Below are 14,638 nucleotides of genomic sequence, written 5' to 3'. Positions count from 1 at the left end.
GACGCGCAGGCTCAGCGGCCATGGCTCACGGGCCCAGCCGCTCCGCGGCATGTGGGATCTTCCCGGACCGGGGCACAAACCCGTGTCCCCCGCATCGGCAGGCAGACTCTCAACCACTGCGCCACCAGGGAAACCCCTTAAGGAGAGGTTTTGCTAATTCAATGACAGATGCATCTGGCACGGCATAAGGCACCTCCAAACACTGCTCTCCCACTCAGCACCATACTTATAGCCAATGAAAGTGCCAACAGTGCAGGGAGTTCCCTACTCCCAGTTGAGGGTTAACTATTAACGCAGCTGTGAAGTGCGTGGGACCAGCCCAAAAAGCTATGGGCAGCAGGCAGAGTTAGAGCAAAGAGGCGTTAAGAAAGGCTTTGGGAGGGAAGTGGTATCTGAACTGGAACTGGATGCAGAGGCCAGAAAATGTGGAAGCAGTACAGTTTCATTTTTGTTGCATGTATAGAGGGCACAAGGCTGGAGAGTGAGCTGATCATGGTAAATCTTGAATGCCAGGTTGAAGAGCATATTCTTAGTTCAGTGGGAACCTTGAGAACTTTTGAACAAAAAGTAATCTGGGGCTTCCCTGGTGGCACCGTGGTTGAGAATCCGCTTGCCAATGCAGGGGATACATGTTCGAGCCCCGGTCCGGGAAGATCCCACATGCCGCGGAGCGGCTGGGCCCGTGAGCCATGGCCGCTGAGCCTGCACGTCCGGAGCCTGTGCTCCGCAACGGGAGAGACCACAACAGTGAGAGGCCCGCGTACCGCAAAAAACAAAAAACAAAAAAACTGAGCCAGTATGTCAGCTTTGGGAACGGATGGGAGGGGAGTATGGGATAAATATTGCGCAAGGAGTGTCTGTGGGACTTGACAATTGGTCAGGTGAGAGGAGACACCAGGAAGAATCAAAGGTCATTCTGAGGTTTCAAGCAGAGTTGACTGGGAAGTCAATGATGCTGGTAACAGAAATAGGGGAATCAGCAGGATGAGGAGGCATGAGGAAGGCCACCAGGAGTTCAGTCTTGGACATGTTGAGTTGGGATCCCTGCAGGATACCCAAGTGGAGATGTAAAGCAGGCAATTGGAAATGGCAAATCCTTTGCATAAAAGTGGTAGTCAAAATGAAGGGAGGGGCTGGTTGGCAAAACAGAGAGTGTGTCTGTAGAAACTCCTCTTTCTTCAGTGCACACAGAAATAAACTTTGCTCTGCAAAACTAGATAAAAATATGTAAGCTCTTCACCTGATTTGCACCCCCCTCCCTCAAAAAAACCCTACAAACTCCAGTCAACAGCTGGCTGGCTGGCTTCAAGCGATGAAATCCTCACTGTATCAAAATGTGGACATCTCCTTAAAGTTCTTTACTAAGGCATATTGATTTGCATAAATATCTGTGCTGACATGTTTTAAGGTGACTCCTTTTCAGCAAGAGATCTATAGTCAATTGTCTTCCTCTTTAATTCAGGTTGGCCACACATAAGAAGGCTTCCCTTTCACAAAAGTCTTAAAAGAACAATTCCTTTCAAAAGCAGAATGAAAAAAATATGAAAATCTAATTAATGTGACAGTAAAACGACTCTGCAGAGGCTTCTCTCATATCTGCTGTGACCAGAGCAGATGTTAAAATAAATAAAATTTGAAATAAAAAGTAAACGAATCTAATATGAACATTAAGAAACTTTTTTTTTTTTGGCCAAGACACGCGGCTTGTGGGATCTTAGTTCCCCGACCAAACCCAAGCCCTCAGCAGTGAAAGCTCGGAGTCCTAACCACTGGACCGTCAGGGAATTTTCTAAGGAACCATCTATTCAGGCTGGCTAAACCGCTGTCTGCACTATTTTCATACGATGGCTGGGGCCCAGGGGATGGAAAAGGTTAAAACCCAGTGGCTTGTGTGTTTCAGCTGAGGTTACAAGGTAGAAACGCGACTGGAAGTGGTGGTAAGAGCTCTGTTTCTTCTCGAAGAGTTTTGGTCTTCAGCTCACATACCGCAGACAGCTGCCTGGCGACCCAGGGCCTATCCCGGCGGCCCCAAGCCACGCGCCTAGGAGCGCGCCCAGGATCCCCTCACGCGAGGACCCTTCCTAGGAGAGGCGGGCGGGCTCTCCGGCGGAAAACGGGCCGCGCGGGGGCGACAGCACCAACCTTGTTGGCAACCCCGTAGGCGTCCACGGCCGGGCCGCCCCTCCCCCCGCGCCGGTGGCCAGGAGCCGGGCGAGGGGCTCGCGGAGGAGACTCTCGGGCGCTGATTGGCCGGAGCCGAGGGGGCGGGGCGGTGGGTGTGACGGGGGCCGGCCCAGGTCTCAGAGCTCCCCCTCTCCTTCTCATCTGCGAGCTCCCTCATTACATCATCTTCAGCCCGTGGCCGCCGTACAGGACTGGGCGCGGCGCGATCCACTCACCCCGGGGCTCCAGCCCGCTCTCCCGAGTCTCTCCTGGCCCTCCCCGCACCTGCTCCAGGGCCAAGACCGGGAGAGGCCCGCGGGCTAGCTCCCAGAACCCGCTAGGCACAGCTAGCGGACCTCGGCAGCTCCGCCTGATCCATTCATTGAGAGCCGCGTATTTTCCCGGAGCCCCAGTCCCCCGCCTCCTCCAGCTCGGAGCCGCGGGTAGCGCCATGGAGAAGAGCAGCGAGACCAACGGCTACCTAGACAGCGCCCAGGCGGGGCCTGCAGCGGGGCCTGGCGCGCGGGGGAGCACGGCCCGACGCGTGCGGCGCTGCGCTGGCTTCCTACGGCGCCACGCGCTGGTGCTGCTCACAGTGTCCGGAGTGGTGGCGGGCGCCGGCCTGGGCGCGGCGCTGCGTGGGCTCAAGCTGAACCGCACACAGGTCACCTACCTGGCCTTTCCTGGAGAGATGCTGCTCCGCATGCTGCGCATGATCATCCTGCCGCTGGTGGTCTGCAGCCTGGTATCGGGCGCCGCCTCCCTTGACGCCAGCTCTCTCGGGCGCCTGGGCGGCATCGCCATAGCCTACTTCGGCCTCACCACACTAGGCGCCTCGGCTCTCGCAGTCGCTTTGGCGTTCATCATCAAGCCTGGATCTGGCGCGCAGACCCTTCAGTCCAGCGACCTGGGTCTGGAGGAGACGGGGCCCCCACCGGTCACCAAAGAGACAGTGGACTCATTCCTCGACCTGGCCAGGTAACGTCCTCCCTTCCCCGCCAGCCAACACCTCGCCGAGTGCTCAGTGGGAGACGCCAGCTCTCTAATGCACTCTAGTTCATGCTCATACACCCTCATATACTCCTAAGAGTTCATTCTTAACTGGCTGCTGGTGGCTCTTAACATTTTTCAAATATCAGAATAACGTCTGGAGGCTTTGCATATTGACCACACCTTCGCAAACGTCAGCCGGGGCGCACCTGACGTTCTCAAGGATCGGTACTGCATCTTTTAGCAAGAACCAGTCCTACAGTTAGGAGGGAGTGTGTTAGGGAAGAGGCAGCGGTCTCACCTGTACTTTACTCCTTAGGTTCTCTGGCTGCCCGCACTAGGGAAAACGTTCCAACCACGCCCCAATATCCTCACCCAATTTTCTCCCCCAACGGTGCCCAAAAGCTTCTGGGAGCATTGGTTAAATTTTGCCTGTTGGACCATTCTCGCCTGTAATCTATGGCCTCTGTTTCAGCCCTTTGGCTGGTAGGAAGCTGGCAATTTTTTGAAGAGTTGTCAGTGGACCCAAGGATAACAAGGCTGGAGTTAGTTGTGCAGGGCTCATTGCCCAGAAACATCCCTCTCCTGGGAACTTGGGACAGGTTGCTGTCAATCTCCATAGTCAGGAACATTGTAGAGTACTGTGAGTTTTAAGGGGCTTTATTTGTGGGAAGATGTGAATTCTAGAGAGGAGAGAGAAAGAAGCATCTTCACTTAGCTTTGCCTGCTTTTTGTGACTCTTAGAAGTTGCATTTCATCCCTTGAGATGTAGTGTAGTTTTTGTGGATTGGCCAAAGCTTCAGCCTCTTTAGGTTTCTCCATTAGCCCAGAGTTCATAGATGGGAAAACTGCAGCCTAGAGGCATTTACTGACATGGCCAGGTTCAGGTGAGTGAGGAGCTCAGCTGGCTCCCCCTCCAGATTTCCAATAATTCTGGATTCAGAGCTGTGGACGTATGTTTTGTCTTGAGTCACCAAAGCAAAGCTCCTCATTGCTGAGGCTGTGTAAAACAGCAAACTCTGGGCAAAGTGACTTGACTCCCTCTTGTTTCTATTTCTCCTTCTGGATGACTGTCTGCCACTTAAGATTGAGAGTGTTCATTTAATTACAACAGGAATTCCCTGGCAGTCCAGTGGTTAGGGCTCTGCGCTTCCACTGCAGGGGGCACGGGTTCAATTCCTGGTCAGGGAACTAAGATCCCACATGCTGTGTGGTGCAGCCAAGTAAATAAATAAATAAAATTACAACAACAAAAAAGGAATTTACATTGAAAAAAATCAAAAAGCAAAACCTCTCTGATGAGGGGGACCAAAAAGTTCTTACCAAACCTTTTTACCAAAAAGACAGGTGGAGGTGGCCTATTAGAACGTTGATGAGCTACAGCGTTTGTCTAGTGTCTAGCAGCTTGATATTTGGAGTCTTTAAAGATCCTTAAGGTTTGAGGACTAACTTTTAAGTGGGTACTGAAAAAGTCTACTGAGGGTGAGAGTACCTTTGGCTTATTACCTTCAGCGTATCAGTCAGGGAGGGAGGTTGTGGGGTTAAGTGAGTCTTTTTGTGTGTGTGTGTGTGTGTGTGTGTGTGTGTGTGTGTGTTACGCGGGCCTCCCACTGTTGCGGCCTCTCCCGTTGAGGAGCACAGGCTCCAGACGCGCAGGCCCAGCGGCCATGGCTCACGGGCCCAGCTGCTCTGCGGCATGTGGGATCTTACCGGACCGGGGCACAAACCCGCGATCCCCTGCATCTGCAGGCAGACTCTCAACCACTTCGCCACCAGGGAAGCCCCAGGGAGTCTTTTTTGCAGGGATTAGTGGCTCGGAGTGTGGATGCTCTGGCCTGCTGGTGGTACCCCATAGAGACGCTAGTAGCATTCTTTTATCTCTGAGAGAGGCAATGGCCAAGAAACAGGGGGCAGGGGGTGGGGGTGAAGGAGGGGTTACCTTATTCCACCAGCCCCAGAAGAGACTTATTTCCTGATCATGGTTTTCTAGTTTTAGATACAAGCCCCTTCAGCTCCTGCTTCTGAAGTGAATGACCCATCCTTATGGCTTAGCGATCAGTGTAAGTACAGACTTTCGGTGACTCAGGCCACAAATACAGGGAAGGACCAAGAGAACATTTGTCGTAGCTTGTTGGGGGTAGGTAGTGTTTCATAATGCTTCCAAGGGCCAAACTTCTTTAATCCAGTAGGTCACGGATAAAGGTAGGGCAGGTGGTATGAGGAAACTGAGACAGAGATTAAGTGATTTGCTCAACGACACAGAGTGATTTGTCAAAGGAGGGATTAGAAGAACTATGGGTCTCATGCCCCCTGGTTCAGGGCTCTATTTCTCCCGCTCTTCCCTTCCCCAAGTCAACACGCTATAGAAATGAGGCCATGCTGGTGGCCTAGTCCCATCTCAGAAATGTTTGCTCTGATGCGGATGTAAGGGTACCAGGTAAGGGTATAGTCGGCTCGGGGCAGACGCTCACTTCTTATAAGCGGAGTAGTTGAGCCTCTTCAGTGAAGGAAAGCGAACGTGCAGGTTGGATTTGACTTTCTCATTGAGCAGCTTTTGAGGGGAAATGGAGTCCTGAGCCATGTGGAACTGCTTCCTGGGTCTGGGGACTCTCTGGGTAAACATTTTTAAATTGCTTCCGTCAAAGAAACCTCACGGATGCCAATTTTATGTGACTCCAGGCATGTTCCCTGGCAAAGGCAGGGCGCCGTCCTTTCTGCCTGTGGGCAAGTGAGTGAATATGAGATTCTGTGGGCAAACACCTCAGTGATCCCGCAGGCCTGCCCCTGGTAACTGCCTAGAACGCCTGGAAGGAGTGGGGAAAGTCTCAGGTGATTGATTGCAGCTGCCGCCAAGGCTTTGCTCAAGTCCACGACCTTTCCAGATCGTGGAGTGCCCCCAAACTCTCGCTGCGTCTCTCTGCCATGATTTCTAATTTAGTTTTTCAAGATGGAACTACAAGTCAGAGAGAAATGAAGCTAATAGACACTGATTATGCCTTTTAGGAAATTCAGAATGCCGTTGACAAGTGGTTTGATTTCCCAACACAATGTATTAGAAATAGCATAGCAGACTGGGGCATGGGGGTGAGGCTAGAGCAGGCCCTTTGAGAGCTGAGAAAGGACAGTGGACAACAACTGGCAGGTGGGAAAGTCATGGTCTCCTCTTGAGCAGCCCAAGCGCCATGCTTTGGAACCTGGAAGAGCACGGGACTCAGTACTGGGTGTGACCCGAAGTGACTTCTAAGCAGGTCTTCAGGAACGCAGTCATTGTGGAACTGCTTGGTCCCTAACAACGCTTACTGATTGTGGGTCCTAGGACATGTCCATACCTTTCTGTGCCTTGGCTTCCTCATCTTTATAATGGGGATCATGAGGGGGCCTGCCTCCCAGGATCGTGGTGAGGGTTGAATGAGTTATGTCTGTAAAGCTCTAAGAATAGGGCTGACCCAGTAGATGCTTGCTCGTGTTATAAATGAGGCAAGATTACAGAGCAATTGTGGTTTTTTTTGGTTCACATGAGTTAATGGGGATGGCTCTCTCTTCATAGTCTGAAATCAATTAGAGTGAGTGGGAAGAAAAGGATGTTTGGGACCTAAAGATGACTTGAAGCTAATGTAGCTTTTAGGTGTATTAGGAATCACGTGGAGCCTGGAGAAATAGGTGAACAGTGACTATGTTTTGGACTAATATAATCAACACCGTAGAAAATTTGGAAAATGGAGAAAATCAAAACTAAACACAGAAGAGCCTTCCATTCTGAAATGGGGCAGAAATCCTCATATATCCTCCCCAACATCTCAGTTTCTTTTTCCCCTGCATGACACGTGTCTGGTCTCCAAAGTTGACCTCAGTTTTCTTCACCTGTCAATGGAAAGGATTCAGGCAACTGCCCTCAGACCTTCCTCTGAGTGATAATACTTGTGGTTTTCAAATGGAAAACCAGAGGCTTATCTGCCAATGAGGCAGGTAGCTCCTGGGCCCGGGACACTGTCTGCACTAGCAGCCAGAAGAATGGTCCTGGGCCACTGTCTTGCAGAAGGGGCTACCATGTGCCTGGTAAAGACAATTGAGATTTTGCCTGTCGCCCAGTTTTCTAGACTTTATTGCTGTTCTTGTGCTCATTTTCTCAACAGTGGACAGTGCTTGGAGCCTTTCCCTTCACACAGGATGGCGCTAGGGACTTACCTTCCTTCCCAAGAACTGGGTGAATATGATGCCTCTCAGGCTGCAAAGAACACATTTCTTCAGTAGGTGCGAAGAAACCTGTAGGCAAGATGAAGACTCTTAGCAAATCTAACATGGATCCAAATTAATGGAGGTTTCTCAGCCTAACTAGTCACTAAAAATGGCAGCTTATAATATTAAAAAAAAATTCTTTAGCTCGACACCATGCGTGAATCGTTCAGAAAAGAACATAAACCCAGAGAGGTAGTGTGGATAGTGATGAAGAACAGACACTGAAGTCAGCTACCCGGTTTTTTTTGTTTTGTTTTTTTTTTTTTAGCTACCCGGTTTTGAATCCAGCTCTACCACTTACTAGTTGTAGGGACAAGTCATTTAGCCTCTCTGTACCTCAGTTGCCTTATCTGTAAAATGAGGTTAATAATAGTGTGGCTACTACCTAGACTTGTTACGAGGATTAAATGTGTTAATATTTGAGTGTGTTGCTAATATTCTAGTGTGTCCCAGCCTCTCAGGGACAGCTGAGGGCTACTTGATACAGAGAATGAGTGCTGCTCTTAGCCTTATTTCCTCAAACGTCCCCCACCCCAGGGTCCCAGCCTTAGCCTTTCAGGCTGGAATCTAAAACTGGATGTGGGCCTCAGAAAGAGGATAGGTTACTCCCCTACCCCCCACTGTCTCCATAGTGTGAGCCCGCCACCCCCAGCCCTTCCTCTGTTCCCGGCCTTGTAGGGGGTACCGAGATCTGAAGGGGCACATCCCTGTTAACTGAACCTGTAACAATAAGCACTAGGGATAATAAATATTTATCAGGTGTACATAGAGTGTTGTATCCTGTTCCGAAGAGTCTTTGAAATTTTCATAAATTCGGTAAAGAATTTTTGAACTTAAATGAAAGGAAATACTTTTGGAACAGAAAAAATATACCAAGCCAAAGTAAATTGTTTTACAGTCTTCTCATATGGAACAGGGAAATGCATACCACCCTTGACAACAGGATCAGAAGAACAAACAGCACCAGATGTATGAAGAAGGAACATTTCTGAAGTTTTTCATGGTGTGAGCTGCACGAGCCTGTACAGTACCACGAACAGAAGTTCTGCTTTCAAAACTTCAGCCTGAGGGGCTTCCCTGGTGGCGCAGTGGTTGAGAATCTGCCTGCCAATGCAGGGGATATGGGTTCGAGCCCTGGTCCGGGAAGATCCCACATGCCGCGGAGCAACTGGGCCCGTGAGCCACAACTACTGAGCCTGCGCGTCTGGAGCCTGTGCTCCGCAAAAAGAGAGGCCGCGACAGTGAGAGGCCCACGCACCGCGATGAAGAGTGGCCCCCACTCGCCATAACTAGAGAAAGCCCTCACACAGAAACGAAGACCCAACACAGCCAAAAATAAATAAATTAATTAATAAATGTAAAAAAAAAAAAGAAGTGAAAGAGCTAGGTAAAATACATATATCGTTATGTAATAATCACACTAGGACTATCCTTTAAAAAAAAAACAAAAAAACTTCAGCCTGAGCTCATACCAGTTTCTCTGCTTGCTTTAAGTAATGTGTCCAAAGGTTCCTAAAGCACTGGAAAGGCTCGTCCATTCATTCTCTCCCAATTTAGTCTGATTTGGGTCTCTGGATTTAGTAGTACAGTCTTGGCATTTTTTGCAAATGTTTTTGACTTTGACCCACTATGAGAAATACATTTTAAGTAATGGCATATCCACATACAGACACCTTCACTCCCACATACACAATCTGAAACAGAAGTCCTACAAAACAACATTTTAAGTGTGATACATGCTGATCTTTTCTACTCTGTCTAATGTATTACATCTTTTATAAAATGCTGGTTAGAGCCAGGAAATTGATTCCATGGCCAACTAATGTTTGAAAAACTTTGGTCTAATGGATATCTGGTATTACGTAATTCAAGGAAATTTCTCAGGGTCAAATAACAGAAAAATGACATATTTGAGAATTTAAATAAAATGAAGAGCCTCAATGGTTAGAAGCACCCTAATACCCAGTGAAATTGAGTGCTGTGCAGAGGTAAGCTTGAGAAGACCATTTGATCCTTCTGATTTCCAGACCGTGGATCTCACAACTCCAGATCTCTACTATCTAATATGATAAATACTAGCCACAAGTGGCTAAATTTAACTAGTTTAAATGTAAATAAAATTTAAAATTCAGGGACTTCCCTGGTGGCTCAGTGGATGAGAATCTGCCTGCCAGTGCACGGGACATGGGTTGGATCCTTGGTCTGGGAAAATCCCACATGCCACGGAGCAACTAAGCCCATGTGCCACAACTACTGAGCCTGCGCTCTAGAGCCCAAGAGCCACAACTGCTGAGCCTGTGTGCCACAACTACTGAAGCCCACACGCCTAGAGCCCATGCTCCACAGCAAGAGAAGCCACTGCAATGAGAAGCCCTCACACCACAACAAAGACCCAACACAGCCCCCCCCACCAAAAAAAATTCAGACCCTCAGTTGCACTAGCCATATTTCAAGTGCTCAATAGCCACACAACTACCATACTGGACAGCATAAATATAGAAAGTTCTGTTGGAGAGTGCTGGTCTGTATGGAACATGAATGGGAGATATAGCAAATTGATGTCTCTGGGCACTAAATGAGGGGTTGAATTTGATCACTTCCAAGATCCCTTCCAGCTCAAATGTCCCTCATTTTGAAAGCCCAGATGGTTACTCTGTCAGTGTGAAGAGCTGGGAAAAGTGCCTGGAGACAAGAGCTCTGGGGGAGCAAAACTGCTTGCATGACGAGCAGTTCATCCCTGAATACAGGAGAGCTCAGGAGTAAGAAAAAGCCGGAGTTCACAGTAGCATCTTGTTTAAAAGTCAAAGGAAAGAGAGATAAGAAGAGTGCAGAGAGAAGAACAAAGTCAGAGGACTGACACACCTGACTGTAAGACTTGCTACAAAGCTACAGTAATCAAGACAGTGTGGTGTTGGCAAAAGAATAGACAAATACGTCAATGAAACAGAAGAGAACCCAGAAATAGACCCACGTAAATATGGTCTTTGACAAAAGAACAAAGGTGATACAGTGGCACAAAAATAATCTTTTCAACAAATGGTGTTGGAACAGCTGGACATCCACACGTAAAAAAAACGAATCTAGACACAGCACTTGCACCATTCACAGAAATTAACTCAAAATGGATCACAGATCAGGGCTTCCCTGGGGGCGCAGTGGTTGAGAATCCGCCTGCAAATGCAGGGGACACGGGTTCCATCCCTGATCCGGGAAGATCCCACATGCCGAGGAGCAACAAGCCCGTGCACCACAACTACTGAGCCTGCAAGCCACAACTACTGAGCCCGAGCGCCACAACTACTGAAGCCTGTGCGCCTAGAGCCCATGCTCAGCAACAAGAGAAGCCACCACAATGAGAAGCCTGTGCACCGCAACTCAGAAAGCCCACTCGCCGCAACTAGAGAAAGGCCCTGCACAGCAACGAAGACCCAATGCAGCCAAAAATAATAAATTTTTTTTAAAAAACTTCTTAAAAAAGAAAAAAAAGTGGATCACAGATCTAAATGTAAAACACAAAACTGTAAAACTCCTGAAAGATAACATAAAATGACCTCTGGTATGGCAATGACTTTTAAAATACAACACCAAAGGCACAAACCATGAAAAGTAGAGAAAAATGTTTTGCCTTACTCCTGCAGCCTCGCATCCTTGCCCCTTGGTGGGGGCAGGGGCATGCTCCTGCCCCTGCTCCTGGCCTGTGGCAACCAGGGGAACTGAAGGAAAGGAGTATGATTCTGTGGGTTCAACTCACTGCCTGCAGGCGATTCCTTCCAAAGGATCAATATTTGAGAGCTGAGTTATGTAATCTAAAGAGTTCAGTCGTCCCATTGAATGTCTGTATTTTTTTTGGTTGTCAAATCTCCTTTGCAGTTAGCACTGTATCTTTTGTCCTAACTTTTTAAGCGATTTTGAGATATGATTTACATACAAAAGATGCATCCATTTCAGAGGTACAGTTCAATGAGTTCTGACAAATAGATAAACCATTTAATCACTACCACAATCCAGACACTGAACATTTTTGTCTCCCATGACCCTTCTCAGCAATTCCCACTCTTCATCCCTGGCCCCAGGCGGTTTTGGATAGAAAGTTTTGCTTTCTATCACTATGGATTAGTTTTGCTTTTTCTAGAGTTTCATGGTGATGGAATCACTCAGCATGTACTTTTCTTTGTCTGGCTTCTTTTGCTCAGCACGATGTTGTTGAGATTATCCACGTTGTGTATATTAGCAGTTGATTCCTTTTTATTGCCAGGTAGGATTCCATTGTATGGATTTATCATAATGTTATTTTTTCATTCATCAATTGATGGGCAATTCAGTTTTGAGCTATTATGAATAATGCTGTTATTCATACAGGTCCTTTTTGCAGACATATATTTTCATTTCTCTTGGGTAAATGTCTAGGAGTAGAATTGCTGGTTCATATGGTAAGTGTATATTTAACTTTATAAGAAACTGCCAGAACACGTCATGTTCTTAGGAACTTGATTTTTTGGCAGGAGTCACTATTTTGACTCTAGTATTGAATATACCCCTCTGTTCCCATTGGATTTTGTAGAGTAGATATCGTAGACTGTCTGAAAACAGGTTGACCAAACAGTGGCTGTTTGGTCTAGAAGTTCTGGGTTAGGGTCCGTTCTGGGTGAGACAGTATTGGGTTATTGCTTATGATAAAGACACCAGGCAGGTCAACAGCTCATTCCTGAAGGATGCGAAGTATTTGCAGGGGAAATCGTCCCCCATGGAGAAGAGAGAGGGCTTCTAACCCAGCTCTTTCCTTAACTTCCCTGTCTTCTTAGGGGGAGAAGCAGGTGGCCAGCTCAGTCTGAGAACTAATGTGGTGGATGCAGAATGGGCGAAACCTTGGCTCAGGGCCTGTTTCTGCTTCTAACTAGTGTAGCAAATGGAAATGAGATACCAAACGTACTCCTACAAGACTGAGAAGGGTGCTTTGTAATGGAAATAAGAGGCAAATGTAAGTTGCTATTCATCTACACAGTAAAGAATAGTCAATACAAATGCCTAGTCTGTTTCTGCCTTTCTTTTAAAGTAAATATGCTTGTAATAGGAATCAAACTTCAGATCACCATTTTGCAATGCTTAATTCAATGGAAGATCACATTTTGTCTGTTTAAATACAGGCGTGTACTTTCGGGTATTCTCTAAGTATGTTAAAAGCAATTCAGGTTTCATAGACAAGCAAGATGGGAAAGGCTGAGTTGCAGTCTCTAGATGCTGGCTGTCTATGGAAGCTTCCTGAGTGTTCTAATGAAGTCATTTTTGTGTCTCGTTAACCCTTTTGGTGGGTATATTCATTATGTATTGTTGTGTAACAAATTACCACCAATTTAGCAGCTTAAAATCACACATATTTATTATCCCATAGTATCTGTGGTATCAGGAATCCTGGCATGGCTTAGCTGGGTCATCTGCTTCAGAGTCTCTTATAAGGCTGCAATCAAAGTGTTGGCCGCAGGTAGGGTCTCATCTGAAGGCTTGACTGGGGAAGGAGTCACTTCTGAGGACTCGTGGTTGTTGGCAGAATTCAGTTCCTTGACGTTCACACTGGGAGCCTCAGTTCCTAGTTGGCTGTTGGCCAGAGGCCACCCTCCATGTCTTGTCATACGGGTCTTTCCAATATGGCAGCTTGTTTCATCAAATATGCAAGCCCAGAAAGCAATGAAGAGTGTCTTCTAGCAAGATGGAAGCCACAAGTTTATGTAACCAAATCACAAAAGTGACATCCCATCACCTTTGCTGTATTCTGTTGGCTAGAAGCAAGTCATACCCATCCCCCACCCCCCATGACACACACACTGAAGGGGAGGGTATTACACAAAGGTGTGACTACCAGGAGGCCTCTTAGACTCTGCTTGCCAAGCTGGGCTACAGTCAGACCTGCCTACCTCTGAAACCGAATGCATGCAAATAGTTGCCTAGAGATTCTAGTGCTATGAACAACTCAACCACAGAAGTAAGAATGAGCAGATAAGGCTGGCACAAATTGTAAAGGATGGTCTTTTACTCTTCTAGACTTATTCTTGTAGGAAGTGGGTAGAACACACGGATTATCAGTGGGATTTTCTTGTATATCATGACCAGCCTCTGTACAATATATGACCCAAAGGAGGCCCTCAATAAAAACTGTGTGCATAAATAGATTTTGGTTTCAAAATCTAGCTTAACTGGATCAGTTTTACTGCTCTCCTTTTATAACAAATATTTTATACTATCCTTCATCCCGAAATGAAATCCATAAATAGAATTTACGTACACACATAATTTCAAACATCAGTATGACTTGACTGTAATATAAAAAACCTACCAGCTTGGTGGTTGCCAGAGGCGGAGGTGGAGAGTGGGAGAAATAGGTAGAAGGGGATATTATATATTTTTAAAAATAGAAATAAAAATGTAAGTATGCTATAAAATTTAAAAAAAGAAAAAATACTAAAGGAGAGTAATTTATTATAAAAATAATGTCAGGATGTGAATGCTCTAAACCAAAATGGTTAGGTGCTTGCTTCTGAGTTTAGAGTCACCATTAATGGGACAGCTTTACATTCAGACTGATATTTAGCAGAACAAATGGCTGGGACCTGGCACTTCCCGCTGAACACACTACCCCAGTTCCAGGAATGCCCCCCAGTTATTACAACAACAAAACACTCCTTTGGATTTCACTAGTGGGCAGTGCCACTCCCCATTGAAAACCACTGCACTAGGGCTTAGCCTCTAGGGGAAAGGAAAGTGATGCAATTATTCCGGTTTCCTTGGACACAGCTTACCTAAATATCCGGGGGCACCACGAGAGAGATGAGGATAAAGATCAGTGCACTCAAAGTATCTACTGGGGCCCCGCAGCCGAAGCACAGTTGGGTGTTTGGATCAAGCAGAAGATGGCAGTAAATGCTGGACGTAGGGAAAGAGAGAACCCTGTGTGTCAGGCTGTCAGGAATGGGCATCTTAAAGTGGACACTTTGAATGCTGAATTTTAAGAATACTGACAAAATGCTTTCTTTTCCAACAGAAACCTGTTTCCCTCAAATCTTGTGGTTGCAGCTTTCCGTACGGTAAGCTTGATGCTTTGCAAAAATATGAAACTTTGGGGAGAGGTGGGTTATGTATAAATTACTGCTATAGAGTTAGGTAAGGTGGAACAGGGAGGGTTGTGTTGTTAACAACACTTAGTATCATTGGCCTAAAATTTATAGATATACCCCTGGAGTGAAAACAAACAAAACAA

The 14,638-nt window shown here is 47.0% G+C and overlaps 1 protein-coding gene across 2 annotated transcripts; it reads left to right on the top strand.

Annotated features, from left to right (window-relative positions):
• The first annotated feature begins 2,332 nt into the window (after positions 1–2,332).
• LOC114485510 (neutral amino acid transporter A-like) lies at positions 2,333–14,438 on the top strand. 2 transcript variants are annotated; one of them, XM_028487060.1, is made up of 3 exons: positions 2,333–3,141; positions 5,144–5,213; positions 14,423–14,438. In XM_028487060.1, exons 1-2 carry the CDS (start codon positions 2,615–2,617, stop codon positions 5,181–5,183), a joined length of 567 nt encoding a protein of 188 aa, XP_028342861.1. In that variant the 5' UTR covers positions 2,333–2,614; the 3' UTR covers positions 5,184–5,213; positions 14,423–14,438. The 2 variants fall into 2 exon arrangements, with proteins under 2 accessions (XP_028342861.1, XP_028342862.1); XM_028487061.1 differs by lacking the exon at positions 14,423–14,438 and adding an exon at positions 7,287–7,362.
• Positions 14,439–14,638: the final 200 nt, after the last annotated feature.

Source organism: Physeter macrocephalus, unplaced genomic scaffold (genome assembly GCF_002837175.3).
Source record: "Physeter macrocephalus isolate SW-GA unplaced genomic scaffold, ASM283717v5 random_1100, whole genome shotgun sequence".
Classification (NCBI taxonomy): Eukaryota; Metazoa; Chordata; class Mammalia; order Artiodactyla; family Physeteridae; genus Physeter; species Physeter macrocephalus.
The sequence above is the reverse complement of the archived record's forward strand: the minus strand, read 5'-3'. Positions and strand labels throughout refer to the sequence as shown.